The sequence below is a fragment of the Grampus griseus genome, assembly GCF_964374135.1.
Source record: "Grampus griseus genome assembly, chromosome: 1".
Classification (NCBI taxonomy): domain Eukaryota; kingdom Metazoa; phylum Chordata; class Mammalia; order Artiodactyla; family Delphinidae; genus Grampus; species Grampus griseus.
The window spans coordinates 154,348,205-154,373,150 of record NC_139017.1 but is presented as its reverse complement, the minus strand read 5'-3'; the positions used below and the strand labels follow the sequence as shown (position 1 = coordinate 154,373,150).

The following is a 24,946-nucleotide window of genomic DNA, read 5'->3' as shown; positions in this document are numbered from 1 at the left end:
AGACTATGAACTGTGAGGGCAAGGCCATGGCTGCCGTTTCACAGCTCCATGCCCGCTGCTGAGGCCTGTGCTTGGCACACAGTCAATGAAAGGCAGGCCTGGGATCCAAACCCGCTTGAGCCACCCCACGTCATCCTCTTAGCAATGCAGGGAGGCAGGACTGTTTTCAGCTTTTAACCCACAAGGAGACTGAGGCTCAGAGAGGGGGGGTGAGGGCCAAAGTCACACAGCTGGGTATTAACAAGGCCAGTCCCAGAGCCCGGGTCTCTGGTCTCCCAGTCCAGGTCTCTTTCTGATGCAGAGGGTTCCTCTGTTTCATCCTTCAAGACTGGCATGAGTCTGGACGAGCCAGAGAGAGAGGCTGAGGGCAGCAGGTGGGAGTGACTGCACGTGGAGGCCACCCCAGCCTGGTACTGCTGAGAAGGCCTGACCAGAGGCAGCCCATCCACCCCCAGGCCTGCATACAGTCACAGACCGCACCTCTGACACAGCTCTGGCTCTGTCAACTACAGGGATGCTTTCGGGACTCTCAGGGAGGGTATCCAGGCTGGGCTGGGCTGGTGGGGGAGGGGTGCTCAGGGAGTTGGGATGCACCCCTGGCACCCAGATCCTTCTAGCGGAGGCCACAGGGACTCCACCCCAAATCCCCAGGCCTGGAGAGTGGCACCACTGCCCTCTGCAGAGGTAGCCCTGGGAGAGGCCTGATGCTCCAGCAGAACCCTCAGCTGGGAGAAGGCCTCCAAGGAGATCGCAAATGCTCGTGGCAAGTTAGAGCAGCCTGCTCCACAGGAAGACACGTGACAACTCGGGAAGAGGCTGCTTCTGCCCCTGTGAGCAGGGAGGCACATGTGTGAGTGCTGGGGTAATGGGCCCTGTAGACAACCCTGAAACCTTCGCATCGCAGGGATGGGAGCGGATGGGAGCCCTTGGTCCCTGGAGGGATCAGGACAGAGAGACGGACCCCAGTGTGGCAAAGGACAAGCAAGAAAGGAAAGAAAGCCTATGGTGAGACAGAAGCGTGGGCTCGGGCCGGAGGCAGCCCTGGGATCGAGCCCCCTGCTTTTCTGTTTACTATCAGCTGTGACGTTGAACAAGGGGTCTGATCTCTCCGAGCCTCAATTTTCCCATCTGTAAAAATTTTCCCTCACAGGGCAGCTCTGTGGTTTTATACAGATGATGCCTGTCACATGCTCAGTACAGCACCCAGCACTAACAGCTCATCAGAAGGTGAGAGCTGCATAATTGACTTATTTGTGTATTACCTGTCTCAGCCCCACTAGAAAGTCAGCTCACCATCCATGGAGGCAGGATGTTTGTCTGACTGTTCACTGCTGTATGCAAAGTGTCTAGAACAGAGCCCCGTACGTGGCAGGCCCTCGGTAAATACCAGCAGAATGAATGAAGGAATGAACAAACGAAGGGAGTGAGATCTTTGAAATGCAAGTCTCATCACGGTAGCCCCAGTGAAGACCTTTTCAGCGGCGTCCTCTCGCGCTTGAATTAAAGGATGGCGTTTCTCAACAGGGCCTCCATTAGGCCTTGCGCGGCTGGACTCCCACCCACCTCTCTGGCCTCCCCTGAACTCTCTGAGCGGCAGCCTCAGGGCCCTTCTGTGGTTCCTCAGCTGTGTGGCGCCACCGTCGCCCAGTCACACCCCTCGTGGGCTCCTATCTATTCTCACCACCTCAGCTCGGACGCCGCTTCCCTGGGGAGGGGCTTCAAGCGCCCATTCTTCATGCTCACAAAAATCACGTTTCTTTCCTTCCAAGCACTAATCTCAGAGAGTAACGAGTGTAATGATTACCATCTTCTTCCTCCACGGGACCCCACATTTTGTACCTGGAGGGACAGTACTGGTTTGGGCCACCACTGAAGCCCCAGCACCTAGCCCGGGGCACACCCATCGATAGTTTGTTGACTGAATGAACGGCTGCAGAGCCCGGCTGTGTGAGGCCCCAGGGCCTGCTGCCTGGCGGCCTGCACATACCGCTGAGCACGTCTGGACTGATGTAGGCGGGGCTCCCCCTCTGGTCCTTCAGCAGGTCCCCCTCGCTCACGAGATGCTTCCCGAGGCAGAAGTTGGTAATGGTTATCCGATGAGTTCTGGGGGCGGGGGGGCAGAGAGTGAACAAACCTCGGTGTCTGTACCCACGGGCGCCCCAGCTGTCCCCACCTCTCTTCCAAGGAGCAGAGGAATCACACCCACGTCCTTTTCTTCTCCATTGGCCCTCCCGGCCTCCCCACAGCCGCGTGGGGAGTGCCACTGGGGGTGCTGACACAGGCCAGTCACCCTTAGTTGCCACCTGCTGAGCTGTCCCCGCAGGGATCTGAGTCACTCTGACCAGGGGGCCCCAGGGTGCTCCCCTGACCCTGCGCCCTGGCTGAGTCTTGGGGCCACAGCTTAGGGCTTGGAAGAACTGCAGAGATTTCCTCAATCTCCACACACACAGTATCTACCAGTAGACTGGAAGGACCTGGAGACCAAGTCTGGTTCCCTCATTTACACAGGAGGAAGAGGAAGCCCAGCAGAGTCTTGGAGGCCTTCCTTGAGTGCCTCCCTTCAGTCCCCCAGTGCTGATGCCTTTGGTCATCACTTTTATTACTATCGCAGCAGCACCAACAGTACTAAAAACTAATGCTGGGTCTTCCCTGGTGGCGCAGTGGTTAAGAATCCACCTGCCAATGCAGGGGACACGGGTTCGAGCCCTGGTCTGGGAAGATCCCACATGCCGTGCGGCAACTAAGCCCGTGCACCACAACTACTGAGCCTGAACTCTAGAGCCCGCGAACCACAACTATGGAGCCTGCGCCCAACTACTGAGCCTGCGCTCTAGAGCCCGCGAGCCACCACTACTGAAGCCCGCGTGCTTAGAGCCCATGCTCCACACCAAGAGAAGCCACTGCAGTGAGAAGCCCGTGCACCACAGTGAAGAGTAGTCCCCACTCGCCGCAACTAGAGAAAGCCTACGTGCAGCAACGAAGACCCAATGAAGCCAAAAAAATAAATAAAATAAAAATAAATTTAAAAAAAAAAGGAAAAGGAAAGAAAGTTTAAAAACACCCCGAGGGGCTTCCCTGGTGGCGCAGTGGTTGAGAGTCCGCCTGCCGATGCAGGGGACACGGGTTCGTGCCACGGTCCGGGAAGATCCCACATGCCACGGAGTGGCTGGGCCTGCGCATCCGGAGCCTGTGCTCCGCAACGAGAGAGGCCACGGTAGTGAGAGGCCCGCGTACCGCAAAAAAAAAAACAAAACCCGAAAAACCTAATGCTTAGTAAGTGCAGACCCTGGCTTCAGTGCCCGACGGGGACTGTTTTCATTCACCCCTCACAACGGCCTACAAGGGAGACTTTCTCATGGCCCACTTCACAGATGATGCAATTAGGACACAGAGAAGTGGACAGACTTGCCCAGGGTCACACAGCTAGTGAGGAGTGGAGCAGGATCCCACCCAGGTCTGTCTGACCTTGGACTCCGCACTCTGAGTGACACCAGTGGGGTGCCCACTGGGTCCCGGGACAATGCCCAGCACCTGGCTTTCCCTTCCGTTCCACCCAAGCTGACTCCCCCCTTGTCTTGTACAGCAGACTCTGCACTGGCTAGAAAACCACAGACCCCCCATCTGAGAGAGCCGTGGTGAGAGCAGCTTTGGGCTCCAGTCCTTTCTAGGAGGCTCACAATGAGAACAAAAACCGGCCCAGAGAGGACGCCGTATGCCACCCCTGGGGACGTGGGGTGAGGGTGCAGAGCCTCCTCGGCCTGTGCTGGGGGGCACAGGGAGGAAGGGCCCCTCTGCCGTGTCAGCCGGCTGGCTGGGCGGAGAAGCCTGGGAGGACGGCAGGAAGGGAAGCGCCACGAGGGGCCTCGGACGGCCTCTCCGTAGAAGGGCCTCCAGGGGGAGAAGAGGTTGGCTCAGAGGCACAGGTGTGTGCGGCTGCGCTCACGAGGCGCCGAGAGCCCTTCAGCTTTCTTGGGGAATTCTGCAGGCAAGGGCTTGGTGCAAAACAAAGGCCAGTCTGTCCCCGGCGTTCCAAATGGAAACGCTGGCCCTTGCCTTCCGTACAGGCCTGCCCTGGCAGATGCCACGGAAACCTGCCTGGTGGCCCCCAGGGCAGTTAGAGTCTGAGAGGGCAGGCGAAGGGTCTCGGGCAAGGATCACGTCAAGAAGTGGGCTGCTCCCACTCAGAACCGCCCATGTCGCTGAATACGGCCTGCTCAGGCCTCCTGTCCACGAGGGCCCCACAGAGCAGACGCACTGCATTTTCTCGCCTGGTCAGAGCTGGCCACGGCAGCTGGAGGCCTGAGACGCTGGGAGGAGGACCGCTCAGGGGAGAGTCTGGTGGGCTTGGGAGTCAGATCCCCGGGTTCTAGTCCTGGCTCTGTCACTTCCTGGCTGTGTGTGTGATCTTGGTCATGTTATTTAATCTCTGTTAAACCTCAATTTCCTCATCTGTAAAACGGAAAACATTAGCACCTAACTCCCAGGGCTGTGTTAGGATTTAACAAGATAAGAAGATAATCCCAGGGAAAGCACTGAATCCAGGGCTTGGCAAGCAGTGACTGATTACTACGGGCCAGCTCGGATTATATCTCCTCCTCAGACGGTGGGCACAGCTGGTGGGGGTTACCAGTGGACACCCCAGGGAAGACAGCGTGCTGAGGTCGCGGGTGAGAGGAGCCACCCTGTGACGACAGGCCCTGGAGCACACGTGCCCGCGCGCTGGCCTTCCACTCCACTCTGCCAGCAGGACCTGCCAGCCCTCTGCCTGTGGGGCTCGAGAAAAGCTCGGCCGAGACTCTGCAGGGTGGGCGGCAGGACCGGGTTGGAGCCTCTCCCACAGGAAACCGCACGGTCAGCTGCCAGCCCTCCCGAAGCCTGGCGATGCTCCCTGCCCACCACCATTGCCCCAGTCGGCGCGGTGCACAGATCCCCGGGAGTCCAGACCTCCCAAGCTGGTCCTGGCAGGAGGGGCAAGGGCAGCAGGGGTGCAAGGAGAGAGCTCCGCGTCAGGAGGGCCCGCTCAGTGAGTCACTCTTCAGCTATGGCCCTCTGGGCTACCACAGTGTGTCTGCTTTTCTAGGAACTGGGCATGCAACGTGCCCAGGCGGAAAGAAAGGAGGACGGAGAAAGAACCCACAGCCAACCTCAAAAGGGGATTTCAGATGGCAACCCTTGCTCTTTACCCACAGCAGGGGGACTTGCTGTAGCAGCTGCCTTGCAAACCCTTCTCCCTGCTTCCCTCCCTGGGAGCGCTCTGTCCTGCTGGGAGCCTCCAGCTCATCTGCTGCCTCTCCAGCGGGACTCAGGGCCTGGCCTGATGGGCAGGAAGGGGCTGGAGCTCCTCCAGGTCCACCCTTGACTTCGCAAGGATGAAAGCGAGGCCCCAAGAGGGGAGGGGTGCGTGCGTGGACACATGGGAGCAGGCACTGGGTGGCCAGCGTGGGTCCCTGCAGCACACCCGGCGCCTTCCTAGCACCCGTGACTCAAGTGAGAGGCGGCCAGAACCTCTGTCTGCCCGAGACAGACAGGGGATGATATGGTTAAAGGATGTGCAGCCAAGACCCAGGGTCTGAATGAGGTGTGGGTGCTCTGCGATCCCAGGGAAACACACCCATGCGTGCACACGCATGCACACAGACACAGACACACACACGCACGGACACTCACGGAAGAGCTGCTATAGCTACACTGGCGTTACTCAAGAGACGTGTCATCCTCGGACTACATTCCCAGAATCTAGGGGGGCCTGGGGAAGTGGGAGCCAGAAGCTAAGCCGCCACAGAGACAAGGAGGCCTGGGGTGCTGGCCTGGGTAGCAGCGCAGGAGCCCCTGATGGTGCATGCCCACAAGCACCCTCGGGATGCTCGCTCAGGGCCAGTGAACGGCTGCATGGAAGCCCGGGAGACCATGGGCTCTGTAGCCAGACGGACTTTGTGAACCGTGAGCCTGCAGCCCAGAGTGGGATGGTGACTGGCCCAACATCCCACGGAAGGCCAGGACCTGAGTCTCCCGACATGAAGACAATACGCTCTCAGGGCCAGGATGGTCTGCACTTTCCGACACCTCCTCTCCTTGTGCAGTTCAGAGCTGGGGCCGGGGTGCCTCGGGACCTGGCCACTGGCATCCTCGTCGGCCACTCACCACACAGCAGGCCTCATCTCCCGAGGGAGCGAGCATACAGGCCCTGCAGGCCCGGCTGGCTAGCACAGGGTGCGCTTATGAGGGGCAGTCTCTGCAGGAAGGCATAATCATCTCTGCTTTCACAGATGAGGACACGGAAGCTCAGAGGAGTGCTTGGTACCACGGCAGCTTCTCAACACATGAATGGCTTAATCAACAGGTGAATAATCAAAGGAACGAGTGCTCACGGTCTCAAGGGTAATTAAGAGGCAGTGCTGTGCTGTGAGCCAGGTCTGACCCCCAGGGCCCACTCTCCCCTGGCTTTCTTAACTCTCTCTCGGCTGGTCAAGGGTTCAAGCAGCCCTGGAACTCCTGTTTCTTTCCCTCCTCCCCATGCAGCACGACAGGACCAGGTTTTAACCACTTCACTTTTCTCAAGCAGGCAAATCTTTTTTTTTTGCGGTACGTGGGCCTCTCACCACTGCAGCCCCTCCCGCCGCAGAGCACAGGCTCCGGACGCGCAGGCCCAGCGGCCACGGCTCACGGGCCCAGCGGCTCCGCGGCACGTGGGATCCTCCTGGACCGGGGCACGAACCCACGCCCCCCGCATCGGTAGGTGAACTCCCAACCACTGCGCCACCAGGGAAGCCCCAAGCAGGCAAATCTTTACTCATCCTTCACGAACTGACTGAGATGGCCAGAGTCTCTGCCCCCTCCGTCCTCTGCACATTGGCCCTCATACAGTGATAGCTGCCCTCCAGTCGCCCCCAGGTGGCAAGCTCTGGGAGACTGTCTGCAGCATCTTCCCAGTGGCATCTTGGGCTGGCACTGCAGGGTCGGGTGCCCCATGCCCCTCCCCAGAGCTCCTTCTCAGGGATGGTGGGCCCAGGCCCCTCCAGGGCGGCAACCGCGTTATGGAACAAATCCCCACCACACCACTCCTGCCACGAGGCGTGTGCTGCCTGCCATTTGCAAGCCCTCCGACCCACTTTCACACCGGGAGGTGAGAGAGGTGAGGGTGAGAGGCCCAGGGACAGCGGGTGGGAAGTGTGCCCTCCCCGGCCCTGCATTGCTAGGATCTTGGTGACACACAGGGTGGGCTCTCCTCCCATCGGTCCTGGGACCCTGCATGGTTGGTGTCCCTCTACCACTGCCCCAGATCACTCAGAAGGGGCCCAGACCCTCTGCCTGAGTGGGGTGACAGCCTGAGGCAGGAGCCTCATGTGATCTCCCTCTGCCACTGGCTCACCGAGGATGCTGGGGTGAGCCGCCCAGATCCCCTCCAATATCGAGGTGCTCTCTCCCTGCTGCTGGGAATGTTGGCTTCTGACCACTCACAGCTGTGTCCTTTTCCAGGAAGTCCTCTCAGCCAAAGGAAGCTGCCTTGCCCAAAGCTATGCCCCCGGGAGCAGCCTGCATTCAGTGGCTGGTCACAGTCGGGATACAGGGCCACACGGACTTGATTTGGGGCATCTGAAGGGCCACCTGGCTTTCCAGGCTGAGGCCCCGTCGTGACTGCCCAGAGTTTAGCTTCTCCCTCAGCCCAATCCTGCCCCCTTCTCCCTGAGGGCGCGCCTCAGTAAACTTCCTGCACGCACATCTCAGAGTCCATTTCCTGGGAACCTGACCCACAACAAAGCCTGTTTTGCTCATCTGCCATTCTGTCACCTATTGGTCTATTTTTTTTTTTTTTTTTTTGCTGTACGCGGGCCTCTCACTGTTGTGGCCTCTCCCGTTGCGGAGCACAGGCTCCAGACGCGCAGGCTCAGCGGCCATGGCTCACGGGCCCAGCCGCCCCGGCTCAGCGGCCATGGCTCACGGGCCCAGCCGCCCCGCGGCATGTGGGATCTTCCCGGACCGGGGCACGAACCCGTGTCCCCTGCATCGGCAGGCGGACTCTCAACCACTGCACCACCAGGGAAGCCCTATTGGTCTATATTTTACAGTCATTTACTGTGCACCCACTGGGTATGACAAATGAATGGACCAGGGGGACTGCTGAAGTCCTTCCCAGAGCTCCCTTTCTGTGGCCTTTAAGGCTCCCCTTCTTAGCAATCACCATATTAAGAGAGAAGCAAGCACCCCGTCCCCTGGCCCCATGAGTCAGAATCCCCATGGGGACGCTGCAGGGCTCTGGGCAGCTGCAGCACGTAGCCTGTCCCAACCCCGAGATTACATCATGAAAGAAGAAAAGCAAAGCTTACCTCTTATTGAGCACCATGTTCCCAAGCTTCAGGTCTCTGTGCACAATGTTTTTCTGGAAAACAACAGGCACATGGTCTGCACTGTGAAGATGAGAGCCAGGGTCGGCCCAGCCTGTAAGAGGTGGGCTCTCCAGGTGTTGGGGAAGATATGTCTCTAGGGCTTGGGCCTTGACTTGCAAGCCACAGACAGATCCGGACCACTTAGGGCCTCGTTAACCACGCGGACGAACTGGGTAACGTGCGAGCCCAGGCAGTCTCTGCCCCACACAGGGTGTTTACCCCAGCTCTTTCTCCCCTTAGGGCAGCAGCCACTGGAGAAAACCACTCCTCTCTCTGCCTCTACCAAACATCCCACCAAAAAACCAAGAACCAAAAAAGCAACCAAAAAATCCCAAGCACCTGCCTAGATCTGGGGTCAGAGATGAATTCTCATGGTTCTGATGACCAAGTACTGCAGGCTCGGCCCACAGAAGCTGTGTGTCTGGAGGAGGCCCAGGCTCTCCTAACCTGTGCCTCGGGGTTCCCGACACCCCCAGCGCTAGGAAGAGCTCAGAGACAGGCTGTGGCTGCACCCAGTGGGTAGCTCCCACTTAGCCTCTCGACTGCTGGGGCATTTCTGCGCGGGGCTCTGCTGGGCTGCCCGCACCTCCCCAGGGCCATGGGCTGAGGTCTGCAGCACCGTGTCCTCAGGTGTGCGTGTCATCCGGCCACTTTCCTTCTGGATGTTCCCAGCTGCAAAGCACACCTGGGTGAGGGTGGGACAGAGCTGCTTCCGCTGAGCAGCAGCAAGAAGGGCGGCTTTCCATGGAGAGAAGGTGGGAGCCGCAGGGGCGGAGCCTCACCTGGTGCAGGGCCTCCACCACGCGCACCACGTCGTAGAAGATGACCACGGTCTCCCGCTCGCTGAGCCTCTTCTCCTTGATGACGTAGTGCTGCAGGTTGATCAGGTCAGCGGTCTTGTCGCTGAAGTCGTGTGCGCAGAGGCAGTCGAGGACGAGGCAGATGCGCTTCTTCATTTTCTTAACCATTCGGCTGGATTCTGCGTCCTCAACGATTTCACAGGTGCGGTCCTGGGAGGAAGGGGGCAGACCAGGGCTTGGCTGGGGGCCCGCCAGGGCCAGGGCCAGGGGCTTGGGGCTCTCTTCTGGAGCCTGGAACAAGACTGCATGTGTGAGAGCGGCGGAGGCCTGAGATCTGGGGAGCATGGCCCATGGGCTGCTCAGCACTGCCCTGCTTCCCCCGTGCCAGGCCCAGCCAGTGGCTCAGGTTGAAGCAGCTCAGGTTCAGACTTCATGCTCTGATCCTACTGCAAAGCGTGTGGATCAGGGCTGGGCACTGAAAGCAAAGGGCCCCCTGAGCTCAGTGTGCAGGCAGCACGCTCAGGGCTCTGGGGCCTCCTCCCCTCCTGGTACTCCCAGGGATTCTGGCAATGACCGATGTAAACTTCCTTCCAGTGTCCAAGATGGGGGAAGCTAAGTGTTGTGCGCGTCCAAGACAACTGCTGCGTCCCGTGCACGCAGGACTTCTGGGCAGCTGTGTAACGGTGGTTAAGAGCACGGCTCTGGCCCCTGACGGCTGAGTTCAGGCCCTGGCTCCACCTTGTCCTAGCTGCGGGACCTGGGGCGGCTCACCTAAGCCCTCCAACCCGGGTTCCTTGTGTGTGAAAGGGAGCCAGCAACCCCTACCTCACCGGTTGCTGAGAGAAAAGACAACCATGCCAATGCTTAGTAAGCACCTGGACTCGGTATCGGTAAGCCAGGGCTCGGTAAGCGGGCACCACTACCAACCCCAAGGTTGGCAGTTCCGGACCCATTTTCCTTGCTGAAAAGGTATTTTGAGTAAGAGAAAACACAGGTGCAACATGAGGACTTTGATCCTCCCAGCTTGAGGGGGCCCTTGGTGCCAGCCCCAGCAGACTGGGGGACTCCTGGGGACTGAACGCCACATTTCTCCTCAAGAGCAGGGTCAGACCTCTCATCCTCTCTTCCCCAGAGGCCCAGCACAGTGTCTGGCACACAGAGGACTCTAGAAACACCTCTAATCGCTCCGGTTCTCTTATCCAAAATGATATACACCAGGGCCAAGCTCTGGAAGCTACCAGAGATGAAATACTAAGAAATCATAATCACCCCAGATTTGATTTCATGTTTAAGGGACACTCTAAATTTCAGAGGTGCCTCTCATTGCACATCTAAGAATAAAGACCTCGGTGGGATCTGTGTGTGGGGCTGGGAGGCATTTTCCCCTTACTTTCCCTCAAGAAACCAAGCTGACAAGGAGTTCTTATTGCCTGATATAACAACGGTGATGAGCACGTGTGTCCCGGGACAGCTCGGTGCTTTATACCCTCTCATTCATCTTCCCACCACCATACATGGTAGGCACGGTTATCATTGCTCTCATTTTGCACATGAGGAATCTGAGGCTTAGGAATTGACTTGTTCGAGGTCACACCACCTGAATCCAGGACTGCCCGCTCCAAAACCTGTGTGCCCTCCCTGACACCAGGCTGCCTCTAGCGTACCAGGTCCATCCAAGCATGAGTGGGCCTGGCCAGCGCATCTGGCTGAGGGCGGTGCAGAAGCTCCACGGGGGCCTCAGCAGGAACCCTCCCCCAGCCTCCAGCATTCTGAACCTGGTTCTTCATTTCTGGAGACGCAATTTCAGTTCTGTCCCGGGCACGGCTCTTTTCAGAGTACCAGTCGCCAATCGGCACCTTTCCTAACGGACCTGGAACATCTGAGTATGGGGTTCAGGGACCCCTGCCAGAGAAGCTGAAATGCCTGGGCAGGCAGAAGGACTGGTACCAAAGGCAACTGTGGAGATCCACAGTGCCCCGGCGCCCATCCTTCCTCATTGCCCTCCCTTCCACCCTGGCCTGGCTGATTCCTGACAACACAGCTAGAAAGAGCCCGTGTCTTTAAATAACTTCATACTTTCCTCTTTTCTTGGAAAAGCGGCTCTTCAGAGAAAGCCTGCAAGCTGCAAACCGGGTGCATTCCCGCTAGGCTGCCACCATCAGAGCAGGAGCTCGCTGGCCCAGCCAGACCTCCAGGCCACCCGCCAGGAAGTCCCGCTGCTCCGCATGCAGGAAGACTGGGGGGTCCTGTGATGTGGCCCCAGCAGTGCCAGCCGGGGTGGGGACGGGAGAGGTGCCACTCACCTGGAAGAGCCCGTGGTGGTGAACCACCCCATCCTGCGTGTGGAGGAGGGAGAGCAGGGAGTACTCGGTGTGCAACAGCATCTTGCCTTGCCTCTCCTCTTGGCTTTCTATTCCTTGGTCGCCCCTCTCCTCAAGTGTAAGGATCTTTAGGAAGGCACACACACAAAAACAAAACCCCACAACCCTTACTTTTCCAAGCAGACTGACTAGAACAGGAGGAGCAGGGTTTCACATCCTCCCACGCAACCCTGGCACGCGCACACCCACACGTGCGTGGACAAAGTGAAATGGTCTTTCCCAACGTGACAGCAAAATGACATAAGCACAGACAGAGCTCCCCGGGAAGAAGTGCACTGCTCTTGTTCACAAGTGGTGCAGAAGAAGGTGGGAGGAGGGAGAAGCCGGGCTGGTAGAATGTCCTGGGGGTCCCCAGCCCCTCACGCCTGGTGCCTCACTTACCTTCAGCTGATAGAAGTCATCCGTGCCATCTTTCCTCGCCAAACACTGCACGATGCTTGGCACTGGTGAGTTGCCCAGACGGGGACCTATGGCACAGACAGCCGCTGGCTTACTTCTCAGTAGCCTTGTCTACCATGGCACCGTGGGGCGCTGTGCCACCACGTGGGCTTTTGGCTGGATCTTCTCTCCTGGAGGGCACCGAACTCAGGGTCTCCCCTCCAAAACTGGAGCAGTGTGTGTGCATCTGCCTGAGGACACCTGGCTTTTACAGGCACATTTCTCAAGAGGGGCTCTCAACACGGGGTGCATGCTGGAATCTCCGAGGAGTATGTGTTAAAGCAGAGATCCCAGCTGCAACCTGGGCCCTCTGAATCAGCAACTCCAGGGTGAGGAGCCAGGAAACTGTCTCTTTAACAGGTTCCCCTGGCGGTCTGATACAGCCACGTATCAGCTTTGGGGAACTTCTGTACTCTTAGAGATGTACACGGCTTGATGTCCTGTGACAGCACCCAGAGCTTTCAGAGCATAAATCAGGTAATGTCACGGTGTCAATGCACTGCTAAAAACCCTTAACAGCACTCCACTGCTTTTCATGTGCAATCAAAATTCCTCTTTTTGGCCTCCAAGGTCTTGCATGATTTGGTTCCTGTCCAGCTTTCAACTGATCACGTTTCCTCACCCCTCCTCACCATACTCCAGCTATGCTGGACTCTTCATTCCTGAGATGTTAAGCCCTTCCCTGCTTCTGGGCCTTTGCACCTGCTGTTCCTTCTGTCTGGAATGCTTTTCCCCTGCTTTTCACATGGCTGCTCCTTCTTATCCTTGGCTATCAGAGCAACTGTCACTTCCTCATACAGAACCTTCCTTGTCTACACTCTCTCTAGACCCTTCTTCCTCTCACACCATCTTGTTTACTTCCTTCAAGGCCCTTACCCCTCCCCCCCACCCCCATGATGATCTCGTATGTTGTTTACTCTCGGTTTCTTTTTCTAACTAGAATGTTAAGTTCTGTGAGGGCAGGAACTTGTCTTTTTTTTTTTTTTAACTTAATGGTCTTTATTTTTAGCTTTAGAGTGTGTTTCTCTGTGTCTCCAACCAACTGTCCTGCCCAATGCCCAATTCTTTTTTTTGGCCGCACCCTGCAGCATGCAGGGTTTTAGTAGTTCCTCAACCAGGGATCAAACCCGCGCCCCCTGAAGTGGAAGCGTGGAGCCCCAACCACTGGACCGCCACGAAACTCCCCAGGAACTTGTCTGTCTTAATCACTGCTGCGTCCCTGACAAATAGCACAGGCCCAGCAGGTAGCAGGCTCCATGAACTGTTTGCTGAGTGACTGGAACTGGAGCTATCCTGTACTCGTAAGTCCAAGATGCTGTCCCAAAGCAAAAGTCACACCCAGTCTCTGGCTGCTAGGAGAGCTGGGGTCCTCAGAGCCCAAATCACCTGCAACCCTACACGTGCAGTCTAGACTTGCTGGGCTTCGAACTTCATGCAGAAAGGCCCCGCTGCTCCTCCAGACCACTGGGAACACCCAGTTCTACAGGATTTCGGGGCCAAATCTGTAAGAAGTTTGCAGCTGTACCAAGCACTTTGTGAACTTAGCTGTGCCCTCCAAGAATGGTCCAAGAAGTGCCCTGGACGATGTACCCTGGGTTCTACGGCAGCTTGTCTGCTTCCTGTGGGTGATGTCCTGGGGCCACACATAGGATTCTCTGGGGGAAGAGGCAGTCTATCTCTCAGCTGACATTAATCTAAGGCTGGTGCGGCTACAACAGAAACAACTCTTGGTGCAGAGCGACCTTCCCCTCTCATCAACAGACTCCATTTAAAGTGGCCGAGGGTTGGTCAGGCTCCCACGCTGGAGTGTTCGAGGCGCTGCACCCTGCGTGTCTGCAGGTCACACTGTGCTGCCCCGGCACCCCACTCACCCGGCCGTCAGAGGCTTACCCAGGATGAACGGTCCAGCTCTCTTTGCATTATTTCCAGAAATCCCACTTCCTAGAGCCTTCGCCCTGGCCGACGTTTCCCCAGCTCCTCTGTCTGATGCTCTCCGCTTCATTCTCAGCTCTAGACGAGACAGAAAAGAGCCTTCTCACTGAGCAAGTCAGCGAGTTTCCTTACGCTAACCCAGCCTGCGAGTCTGACTTGAGGACGCATCACACAGCTGCCGCTGCCACCTCCTCCCCCTCCCAGAGGAGCGTGGAAGGTTCTCGATAACAAAGGACCACGGCTCCTTTACTGGAGATTAATTAGGGGCTCAAGCTGGATGCACTGGCTAGAGGTGGGCAGCTGGCCCACCTCAAAGGGACCAGTCAAATGCAGACAGAAGGACACAGAGTTTTGTGCAGGTGCCAACTGGGGTCCCCTGAGACAGACAGCTGGCCCTGGAGCGACTGTTCCCAAAGTAAGGCCTTCTCCCCAAATACCCCTTTCCCCTAAAAGGAAAGGGGACACAGGAGCCAGATTCTAGAAGACGTTAACTTCTAGACCTGGATTTAAACAAAACAAAAAGGAGTTGCTCCTTTCATCTCTCTACAGTTCACACCTCGGGAAGGCAGTGTGCTGGAGGTGGGGCGAGGAAAGACACGTACACAGAGGAGCGCCACACACGGAGGGCAGAGGGTCATAGGGATGCCCGGGGAAGGCCAGCTGCCCAATCCCAAGGCCTCTGGCCCACAGTGGGTGCAGGGGCTCAGGGAAAACTTCCCTGAGGAGGTGATACTGGAGTGGGCCAGGCAACAGGCAAGGTCATTCCAGGCAGAGGGGCCTGGGTGAGCAAACGTACATAGTAAGAAACGGCACGTAAGCAACTAACTCCAAGTAGTCTGTGTCGCTGGAGTGTACAGGGAGTGGTGATAGGTGACCCACAGAGGGGAGCAAAGGCCAGATCTAGGGGACCTGATGGCCACGTCAGGAGTGCAGACTTTACCCTTGCACAGGGGGCTTGCGAACACTGAACCCTAAGCTTCTATAATTTTTTCTTTTTATAAAAGTAATTGGCATTTCCTGCAAAAACATTAGAAAATACAGACATGCAAAAGTAAGCAAATAAGGTACCCATAATCTTAATATTCAAGCAGACTTTCCTGTGTGTGTGTGTGTGTGTGTGTGTGCGCGCTTAGTTCTCGTTGTTACAAAAATTCAGACCACGCTATGATACCATTTCCAAGCCTCCTTTCCTCCCACCTAAAATATATTATGAGGGTGAATTTTATGGTATGTGAAACATATCTCAATAAAGCCGTAAAAAAACAAAACAAAAAAACATTATTAATGTCCTTGCACGACAATATTCTTTTGTAGCGTCACTTGAAATAGCTACAGTCTCCTTGGTAAGAAGATAGCATGATTTATCAGACCACACCCCTATTCATGGACATCGAGATTCTTCCCACTTCTTATATTTTTTATTAGCAGTTATGCACACACATCTTGGCACACTTGCCTCTCTCCCTCAGGATAAACTCCAAGAAATGGAACTACAGGGTCAAATGGGGCACACATTTTTAAAGGTGTGTGACATACACTGCCAGGTTGCTCTCAGGAAGGCTGTGCCAATTTATATATTGATACCATCAGCAGTGTGAGAGAGTAAGTCCCAGAACCTGCACCAGGAATGAGTATTTTTAAAAGCTGCTGATTTGATGAGTAATAAAAAGTATATCATTGTTTAATTTCATAATTCCTTAATTATTCATGAAGTTGGACTTGTTTTACATGCTTACTAGCTATATGTATTATTTCTTTTATGAATTTCCAGTTCACATTCTTTTTCTACTTTTTTTACTGCTTTGTGTGTATTAGTCTTAGTGATTTTTTAGGAGCTCTTTATATATTAAGGCTATAACTGACATAGGATGTAGCTTTTCTTAATCTTTTAACTTTTTTTTTAATTAAAAAAGACTAAATGTCTATGTAGTCAAATAGTCTTCTTTTCCTTTAGTTTGTTTTTGCTCTTATGCCTAGAAGGTGTCCCTACTATGATAACAGGTGTGTATTCGCTAGTTAGCTTATAACTTCATATGCTGCCATTCTGGCCCTTATTCTAAACCCCAGGAGACTGACTCCATGCAGTGAACTCGAAAGTAGGAGAGATGGCCTGATGCCCTTCTAGTCCAATCTACCAGGTTTGACTCCCATCAAGCCCTAATTTGTCTTCAGAGCTGTGCCACCGAGGAGCAGACCCATGATTTCATCCTGAGAGTAACTAGGATCAGGTAACTCTGTAGGCCCTGACAGTCCCCAGACAGAGCAGAAGCCATGGTTAGGCTCAGCTGTGACTTCTGCCAAAGAGGCTCATGCCGGAAGTAGATTCAGTCATTCACACAAAAGCAGGGAAGAACACAACTGTTTCTAGAAAAATCCTAAAAAGCTCAGCAGTAATGTGTCTAGAACAGTGTTTCCACTCTTTGCCTGGCTAACTTCTACGCATCCTTCTCAATGTGAATGTCACTTCCTCAGAGAAGCCTTCTTGACATTCCCAACACCAATGGGTCATAGTCTCACTCGGTATCCTGTAATTTTCATTCATAGCACTTTCCATATTTTGTGATTATGTATTTATTTGTGTGCTTATATGCTTAATGTCCTTTCCCCACTAGTAGACTAAAAATTCCTCAGAACTAGAAAAAAAGAAAAAAAATTACATAAAACCATTACCCCCAGTGCCTGGCCCAGCAGATACTCTATGAATGGCTGGACGCCTTCCCTCCAGTTGCTGATGGTTCCTATTGGGTCAGCAGCCCTGTGCTGCAGCTGCCCTGCCCTGGTAGATGGGTTGATTTCATTACCATTCTGGTGCTGTTCTCTGCCTTCCCTGGAGTGCTAAGACTCCTCTCTCTTCCCAGTTCCTAGGAGAGCACCACGTGGTGTCACCGTACTTGTGTAGACGCTGCCTAGGTACCCACGCACAGGCATGGTCTAGACAGCAGTTTGCCGGGAGCAGCTGCAGCACAGACAGTGAGGGGGCTCAGCCTGACCCCACCCACCCCACTAAGGATTCAACTCAAGCAAATGGCATGGGAGTTGCTCCAAAATGTAGGCAGACAGAAGGATGAGAGCAGATGGGCAGGGAGAGGGAAAAGATGCTGGCAGGCGAAGTGGCAGCAAGGCTGTTTCCCTTCCTGAACATCCCTTCACGCCGCCAGAGCTGGTGAAGGCGATGCAAGCAGTGCGAGGAGGCAGCTCAGGGCAACTGGAAGCTGCTGCGGGCTCGCGGGTGGGATGAGCAAAGACAAGCCCCTCCTGTCCCCCCAAATCATCCTGATGTGTCCCCCTCCAGAGACACACCTTCAAATGGCCCATAGATGCTCCCACGGGGAGGCTGCTCTGAGGCATCCTGGCTTCCCAGTGAGATCTGTGATGTGGAAGCTCTGGCTACCCTGGTTTCAGAAGGGCTTGGGGCCAGGCCCCTCCAGAGATGCTGGTCCTCAGGCTGGGGTGAAGGGCCCTGGCCCAGCCTGGCTAAGGGGAAGCCATCTGCCTGGTGTCTCCTGGGCCCACAGCTCAGCTTGCCAGGAACTCAGCAAGCCTGGTTTAGAAGTCTCTGGAACTTTAAATCTGGCTACTATTCCACGTGCTGTCCTCCCAAGTCAACGCCAGTTTCTTTAGAACCTGGATTCAACAGGAGGCTCAGTGAGGCAACAGTGGGTGTGAGGGGTGAGGCCAGGAGGGAGGCATCCCCGCCCGCAGGCTGCGCTCCTCCACCCTGCAAGCAGGAGATTCCCTTTGCTTGGCCCAACCTGGGGAGCAAGTCGTGGGCCTCTGCTCTGTGTCCGCCATCACAGCATGCCCAGAGGAGAGGATGCCGGCCCTACCCTGTCAGTTTGCTGTTAAGGTCATCCTGCCCCAAAGCGGCTGGGCGATGTGAGCCCAGCTCTCCCAGAAGGAAACGAAGGCGGGGCCATCAGCACCACATAAGGTTCTAAGGCCCATCGTGCCCAGTCCGGTGCTGTAGTGTGACAGGGTACAGGACAGTTGGGCAGGGCAGAGCTAGGCAGGGCACCCTATAGCAGGGTATGGTTCAACACGGTAGACATATCACCAACCCCCAAAGGAGGTGGGCTGCAAAGAGAGAGGCATTCCCGGCTCAGTCTGAAAGCCTGGCTGTAGCCTGACTGAAGGCTCAGTCTGAAGCCTGGTCAAGGCAACGAGGGGCCCACTGCTCGCACCCGGAAGCATGCCCACAGGCCTCCACACAGGAGGAGACGCGCGGGCCCAGGCGGCAGACACTCACAAGCGCAGAGCCAGCGTGAGCCCCCAGCCCCCAAACACGAGGGGCAGCATGGGGCCTGCACACACGCGCAGAGTTCTGCACTCATTCTCGCTGTAGGCTTCTTGCTGCAACCTCGGGGTTCCTGGAGAGATGGGTGACCTTGCAAACCGAACAAGTGCAGGCAGAGTGCAAGGGCGGTCCCCGCAAGGAGCAAGCAGCAGACCCTGGCCCGGTGCGCTACGTCTGTGTATGTGTGTGATGACACCACAGCTGGTAGCCACGATTTGTCAGCAGCTTCCAATGCCTGCTAGGAGCCTAAGGACTTGTCCACACTGCAGGGTCAGGCTGAGCTGATGGTGTCAGGATTCAAGCTGTCCCTGTCAGCAGTCCCTATCCCCACCCCCATGTTTCCTGGCTCTGTGAAAACAAAACAAGTAAAAAGGTCCTGAGCTGTGTAGGCCTCTGTCTTCTGGACTTTATCTCTGGTAGTGTCTACCGAAGGCAGGGACCTCGCCCCTCTGTCCAGCCCACCCGGCACGCGGAAATGAGCACAGATGCTCCCACCCATCCCTGGCCTCAGTCCTATCTGCCACACAGGAGTTAAGGGTCTGTGTGGCCAGACCCGCACCAGGCCCCAGGAGGGAGGTAGAAAGGGGTCTCTGTCCATAGGACACTCAGGCAGCAGAACGATGTGGTCAGAACAATGCGTCTCGGTCTTTCCCATGCCACAGTACAGACAGAAACATCTGTACAGCACTTGGGGGTGAAAGGCCTGGGGACACCAGCTGTCCTCTGCTTAGCCCAGTCACTCCTGGGCTAAAGGGATCACCATCTTGACCTGCATAACCCATACTGGCTGGGAAGCTCGGAGTCAGAGCAAGGGCTCTGGAGTAAGCCAAACCTGGTTGCAAGCCCAGCACCATGCCATCACTTAACAATGATGAGATCTCAGATGAGATACTTATTCTGTACCTACACAACCCAGAGTACAGCATCCACCTTACAAGGCTGGTCTAAGGATTAAGTGAGATAACCCATGCGAAAGAGCTAGCAAGAGTACCTACTGGCATATCATAGGCCACAATTTGATAAATTGTGCTTTTATTAGCCTAAACACAGTAGCTTTGAATTTTTCTTCCTGCCCAAGGAGAAAGGGATAGTTAGGCACTGACTCGGGGTGGGGGGCAGAAGGAGGACGGTAACCAGACTAAAGGCTTAAGAGACCTTGAACCTGCCATCTGTCTGCTGGCCTGAGACTACAGGCGGGGTGGGGGTGGGGGTGGGTGGCCTGATGGCCAGCCTGAGTAACATGTTCAACTGGGTGTGGGGAGGACAGGAGGCCTGGGGGTTGGCTGAGCTGCTGAGGAGGAAGAGGGGTGCTGGGCAGTACCAGGTATAATTCTGTAGTGGAGGGCAGAGTACAGTTGTTTTGCGGGTCAAGGGGAAGGCCTGTTCTTTCAGGCAGAGGCACGCAGCATCTCATCCTCTTGTTCTGTTCACTGGTTTATGGGGGAGCAGAGGCTGGAGCACCAGCTGGCAACTATCAACTCAAGGCGCAGTAAGGGACGGTCCAGGATGATGGGGCCAGACCAAAAGGGTCCTTCATCATGATCAAGTTGGGGGGCAGCGAGGAGTCTGCAACTAAGACCTAGTGCCTCTAGTCCAGGATCTCTTGCAGAGGATTGTGGGAGGGGGACAGAGCACACATACCGGGCTGTAAAACTTCTACTATCAAAGGATACAACTCTGGGTATGTGCATTTGTCAAAATGATTGAACTGTTAAAGGACCTGTGAAATTCACCATGTGTAAATATACCTCAATTAAAAAAAAAAAACAAGCTGCAACCTTAACCAAATGATCAAAGTTATATCACTAATAACAGAACAAACTGACATCATGTCACTCCTGATATGATGCAACCTCAGTTAAGTTATTTATTTGTTTTTTGCCAAAAATGCATAACCTCAATCTGATCATGAGACAAACTAAAATTGAGGGACATTCAACAGAACAGGCCTGTATGCTTCAAAAACATCAATGTCAGATAGTTAAAGAAAGGCTGAAAAACTAGTCTCACTTAACGGAGATTGAAGACGGGACGAGTAAATGAAATGGGTGATCCTGGGAGGAAGAAGTTATACAGAACATGCCTGGACAATTGGCAGAATCTGAATATGGACTGTATATTAGATAATACGATCTTAAATTTCCTGAATTTGAAAACTGCATTGTGGTTATACAGAAGAATGTCCTTGTTCTTAGGTGACAGATGCTAAAGTGCTTAGAGGTGAAGGGTCATGATGTTTGCAATTTACTCTCAGGTGCCCGGAGACAGAAGAGAAAGTGCAACCTGCTGGAACCACTCCCAAGACCCTGGAGGAATCTGTTGTCCGGATTCACAGGTTCATAGGGATTTCTTGTGGGTACACAGCTCACAGTGGCAAAATTTGGAATCTCATACTTGTTGGGCGGAGCCAGCCTGGCGCGAACAGGAGTTCAGTTTTGAACGCCCCCCTTTCTCCAGGCCGAACACTGCGCTAAAGGAATGGGGGGAAAAAGAAATGAGGTCTTTGTGCAATCTCCAGGTCTGCCACCTGGTGGCGTCTTTCTATAGCGCATCTTCTTCACAGGGTTTCTCTCTGCACGCGCTGCAAGATGGTGGGGCACTGCTCTTCACCAGGCTGGTCAGGAAGGATGCAGGAGCAACTCCATCAGAAGACCCCCACCTCAGCTGCCTGTGGAACTGGGGCTGGACAAACATGCCAGCAGGCTACTCTTTCTCCTCTGCTCGGGGACCTGGGCCTGCAGTACCTCCATCTGTCTCTGCTGTGGGGGTCCTCCACTGCTTCCTGTGGTCTTTAAGAAGAAACCCAAACTCCTCAGTGAGCCTGGCCAGACCCAGGCTACCTATCCAGCTTCACTGCCCTTATATGCCCCATAAATCCAGCCACACCAAACGACTCACAGTTCCCTGAGTGCGCCATAAACACGCTTGCCCTGACCTCCTCTCCCTGGTTGGCTGGTCCTTCTCCCTCAGTCCTCACTGGTGTCACCTTCTGCAGCAGGTCCTTTTCTCCTCCGGCTCCCAGAGCACATTCTGTCCACTCCTACCGTGCCATAGCCATTGTCTGGCTCCCCTGTCCCCACCACTCTCCAGGCTGAGCAACCCCAGTTCATCTCTGCTTCCCTGCACCCACCCAGTGCCTGGCAAACTGCTGAATGAGAAAACAGAGAGTGTAGAACTGTCTGTTCTGCACCCAGAAGGCACTAAAGCCCACATTGGGGCAGGGGACACAGAGGACCCAACGAGAAGCCAGGCGCTGGATCGGGACCCAGAAGAAAGTACGGATGGTCCACCAGCCTGTGACAGGAGCCAGACTCCAAGACCAGAGAGACAGGGGGTCACAGCTGTAGGTAACTGGGCTGCAGTGGTGCTGGGAATAGTCTGTCCAGGAAAAGTCCCAGGTCAGAAATGCCTGGATGCCCGGGGCGGGGCGGTTCTGGGCTGATAGCCAGGGGTTGTGCTTAGACAGTGTTGGCTGCGGGAGGGCAACCTCCCCGAGGAATGAAACCCATTCGCAGCATGCCTGCAGCCTCGGACCAACCCCTCACTCACTGGCGAGGGGACAGACCAGCCCCCTTTCTGCTGAGTCCAGCAAAAAAATCTGCTTTCCTGCAGCAAAGTGTGGGAGTGTGTGAGTGACAGCCTGGCCTGCCCCTCACACCAGGGACAGGTCCTCTGGGCCACTCTAGGTTTGTAGTGTGAAGGTCCTTCTGCCGGTCAGAAAAATTCCTGCCACTCGTTTCCCTCAGACCTTCTGGCCCAGCTATGCATTTAGCTGACTACACCTGGAAAGAAACAACGGGACTGGGGGTGTGAAATCTCAACACACGATGCAGCCAAGACGATCTGTGGTGCCGCAGAGGCTGGGTTACTGAGACCCCCTCCCACCAGACCACAAGGCAGTGTACCCCACCCCTCCCTGACCCGAGCACTCGGGGAGCCACCCTCACTGCACCTCAATACTCACATGTATGTGCTGCTACTAGTGGCTCAGCTTCCCTACAGGCTTGCTCTTCATCCACAAAGTCAACCCAGGGAACCAAGAGAAATTCGCAGCCCATGGAACCAGGCGTTTCAAACCATGGACCAGCTACCCAAATGCCAGTTGGGAGCGCAAGATGGATTCTGGGGTCAGGTAGGCCTGGGTTCAAACTTCAGCTTCCATCACTCACTAGCTTTACGACCCAGAACTGGTCACCTACCCTCTGTGAGAGTCGTTTACTCTCCGTGGGCCTCAGTTTCATCATCTGTAAAAGAGGGGTGTCTCGAGGTCTCTGCTGGATGAAAGGCGAGCGTTCCCCACTCCTTGCTGAGGTAACCTCCCTGGTGACAAGTCTCTCCAGGTGTATACCTTTTAAACTAGCATTTGATGGACACCTACTGCTTGCCAGGAACCGTTCATTCTTAGTGTTTCCTAAATTTTCTTTAATTCTCACAACTTTATAAAGTAAAGATTTCCCCCTTTTTTTGGTCTGCTGACAAGCCAAAGCCTAGAGGCCCTGGCCCAGCTGACTGGGCCAGAGGAGGCTGCCTGTGGCCTGTTCTCTTCTACTCCTGCTGGCTGGCGAGAAGGCGGCTCTGTTTAAGGGCTTTTCCTTTGAGTTTGAATGACAGCCATCCCTGAAGCAGGCATGGACCCTCTCCCTGGGAGCCTGAAGGCCGCAAGCAATCTCCCTAGGAACCCACTGGAAGCCATGTGCTTCCGTGCTCAGGATGGATGCTGGGGGGATGGGGAGGTGGATTCGTAAACCCTCAGCTTTAGCCAGGACTCCCTGATGACAAAGATTCATGCATGTGCTGTCATCTCCACTGTTCCAAAACAGAGTGATGATTTTGTTCATTTTAAAATGCAGGATATGTATAGCTCCAATCTGTCAGGAATACATACCATCACATCCTTCTCTAAACGCTTGCCTTGGGGGTGACAGGTGAACTGGCTGCTACTAACCGGAGCTCCTCTCTTGCCCGGGATGAACCTCACCCCCGGAAGGCTGCTGTGCTGGGTGTGTGGGAGAGTACCTGCAGCGCCAGAGAGGAAGTGACTCAGCCCAGTGGGAAGTGGGAGGGGCGGCCAGACTGAGGGCCCAGTGGCCAGCCTGCTCCCCCTCAGCACATCCGCACCAGACCCATCTAGAGCTCGGAGGTCCAACTCTAGTCTCCTCCAGAAGGCAAGATTCACACACAAGGAGATTACATAATCAGTGGTGTCCCTCTTCACCCCCTGCCCTGAGCAAGCCCCACTGGGCTCCTCCGTGGCCTCCATGAAGGCTGAGGGGAGAGACGGGGAGGGGAGTGGGCCTGAAGACCCCGGGCTGGGAGGATGTATCCCGGAGTGGTCCTGGGAGAAGAGGCTCCAGGGCTGTGCACACAGAGGTGGACCTGGAGGCCCCTCTGGGGAAAAGATAAACAGAGTAAGAAACCAGTCCCTGGGACGGGGTAAAGGGCTTCAGCAGCAGCTTTTCTGAGAGCCCGCAGAGAGAATCCAGGGCAGCATCGCCAGCCCTGCCACTAGCTCACCCCTCCCAAGGGCCTCCGGAAGCAGCTGATGTGACAACACATAATCCGTCACTGTGTGTGGGTGTTGGAAGAGGAAGGGACAGACTTAATAGCTCTTTCTCAGGCTGTGCTGCCCTGGTATCTCCTATTTAGAGAAGTAGCCAGGGGAAGCGGCCAATACCCTGGCTGGGAGACCTTCCCGGTGGTCCCTCAGCTCTGTGGGGGGGGCCTCCTGCCATGTGCAATGATGGGAGACTGAGTCACTGACAGCCCTCCCCTGTCGTGCCAGCCTGCCCTGCAACAAAGGGGACCCCTCCTCAGCTCAAACCATCAGTTATTGCTCTGTTATTGCTTTGCTCAGTGGGAACAAGGCCCGCCACAGGTCCCTCGTGGAATTCAGGTTCTTTTTGTTTTTAACATTTCCTTATTTATTTGGCTGCACCGGGTCTTAGTTGCGGCACTCGGGATCTTTTTTTTTTTTTTTAAGTTGTGGTATGCGAGAACTTTAGTTGCGGCTTGTGGGATCTAGTTCCCTGATCAGGGATCGAAGCTGGGCCCCCTGCACTGGGAGCATGGAGCGTTAGCCACTGGACCACCAGGGAAGTCCCGAATTCAGGTTCTTGACACCCAAGATGGCCCAAGTCAGGCAAGGAGACAGCAGCAAGTGACTAAAGAAGGGCTGGCTGGGCCTGAGAGCACCTTCGTGTCCTACACATGTGTCTCTCTGCTCCACGGGGTCCTCACCCAGAGGAGAGGGACAGTGTTGTACCTGCCCAGGGTTCCCTGAGGACTGCGGGGAGCCAGCGTGTGGGAGGCACTAGGTAAATGTTACGTTTCCTTCCTTCCGCCTCAGATTTCCAGAGCGACAGAGGGGAAAGCCTGGGCCAGGGCCAGGTTCATGTGATTCTCCTTCTTTATATGGTTTTTAACAGCCAAAGTCACTACAATCATCCCGTGAGAAAGGTAATTTGGATTGGGGCCAGCAAACTACCCTTCTTTAACTGCCTCTATCAAAAATGAAATTCAATTAAATTTCACAGCCTTGCGAGTGAACAATACAGTTCACTTTCTGCACTTTTACTGAATGCTGCGGGCTGTGGCTGCTTGGTGGGCAAGATTACAGAGGCAGACAGCAGGCTTTGCCCCTGAGTGGCCCTCAGTGGGCCGTTCAGACAAGTGGACCCACACGAGGGCCTCACCTGCTCTGAGGTGCTGAGGCCAGCC

At 55.3% G+C, this 24,946-nt stretch overlaps 1 protein-coding gene across 5 annotated transcripts in view; it reads right to left on the bottom strand.

Moving 5' to 3' along the window:
• The window catches only part of STK40 (serine/threonine kinase 40), a 38,137-nt gene that overhangs the window by 4,915 nt on the left and 8,276 nt on the right, over positions 1 to 24,946 (bottom strand). For 3 of the 5 annotated variants that reach the window (XM_082656951.1, XM_082656950.1, XM_082656952.1), the window contains 6 exons: positions 13,894 to 14,013; positions 11,947 to 12,032; positions 11,488 to 11,631; positions 9,167 to 9,394; positions 8,325 to 8,377; positions 1,988 to 2,103 (listed from right to left, as the gene is read on the bottom strand). In XM_082656951.1, coding sequence (XP_082513077.1) covers positions 1,988 to 2,103; positions 8,325 to 8,377; positions 9,167 to 9,394; positions 11,488 to 11,631; positions 11,947 to 12,032; positions 13,894 to 14,005 — 739 coding nt within the window. In that variant the 5' untranslated portion in view covers positions 14,006 to 14,013. Of the gene's footprint in view, positions 1 to 1,987; positions 2,104 to 8,324; positions 8,378 to 9,166; positions 9,395 to 11,487; positions 11,632 to 11,946; positions 12,033 to 13,893; positions 14,014 to 22,428; positions 22,444 to 23,114; positions 23,123 to 24,946 lie in introns of those variants that run through there. The other 2 variants (XM_082656949.1, XM_082656953.1) reach the window with 2 other exon arrangements.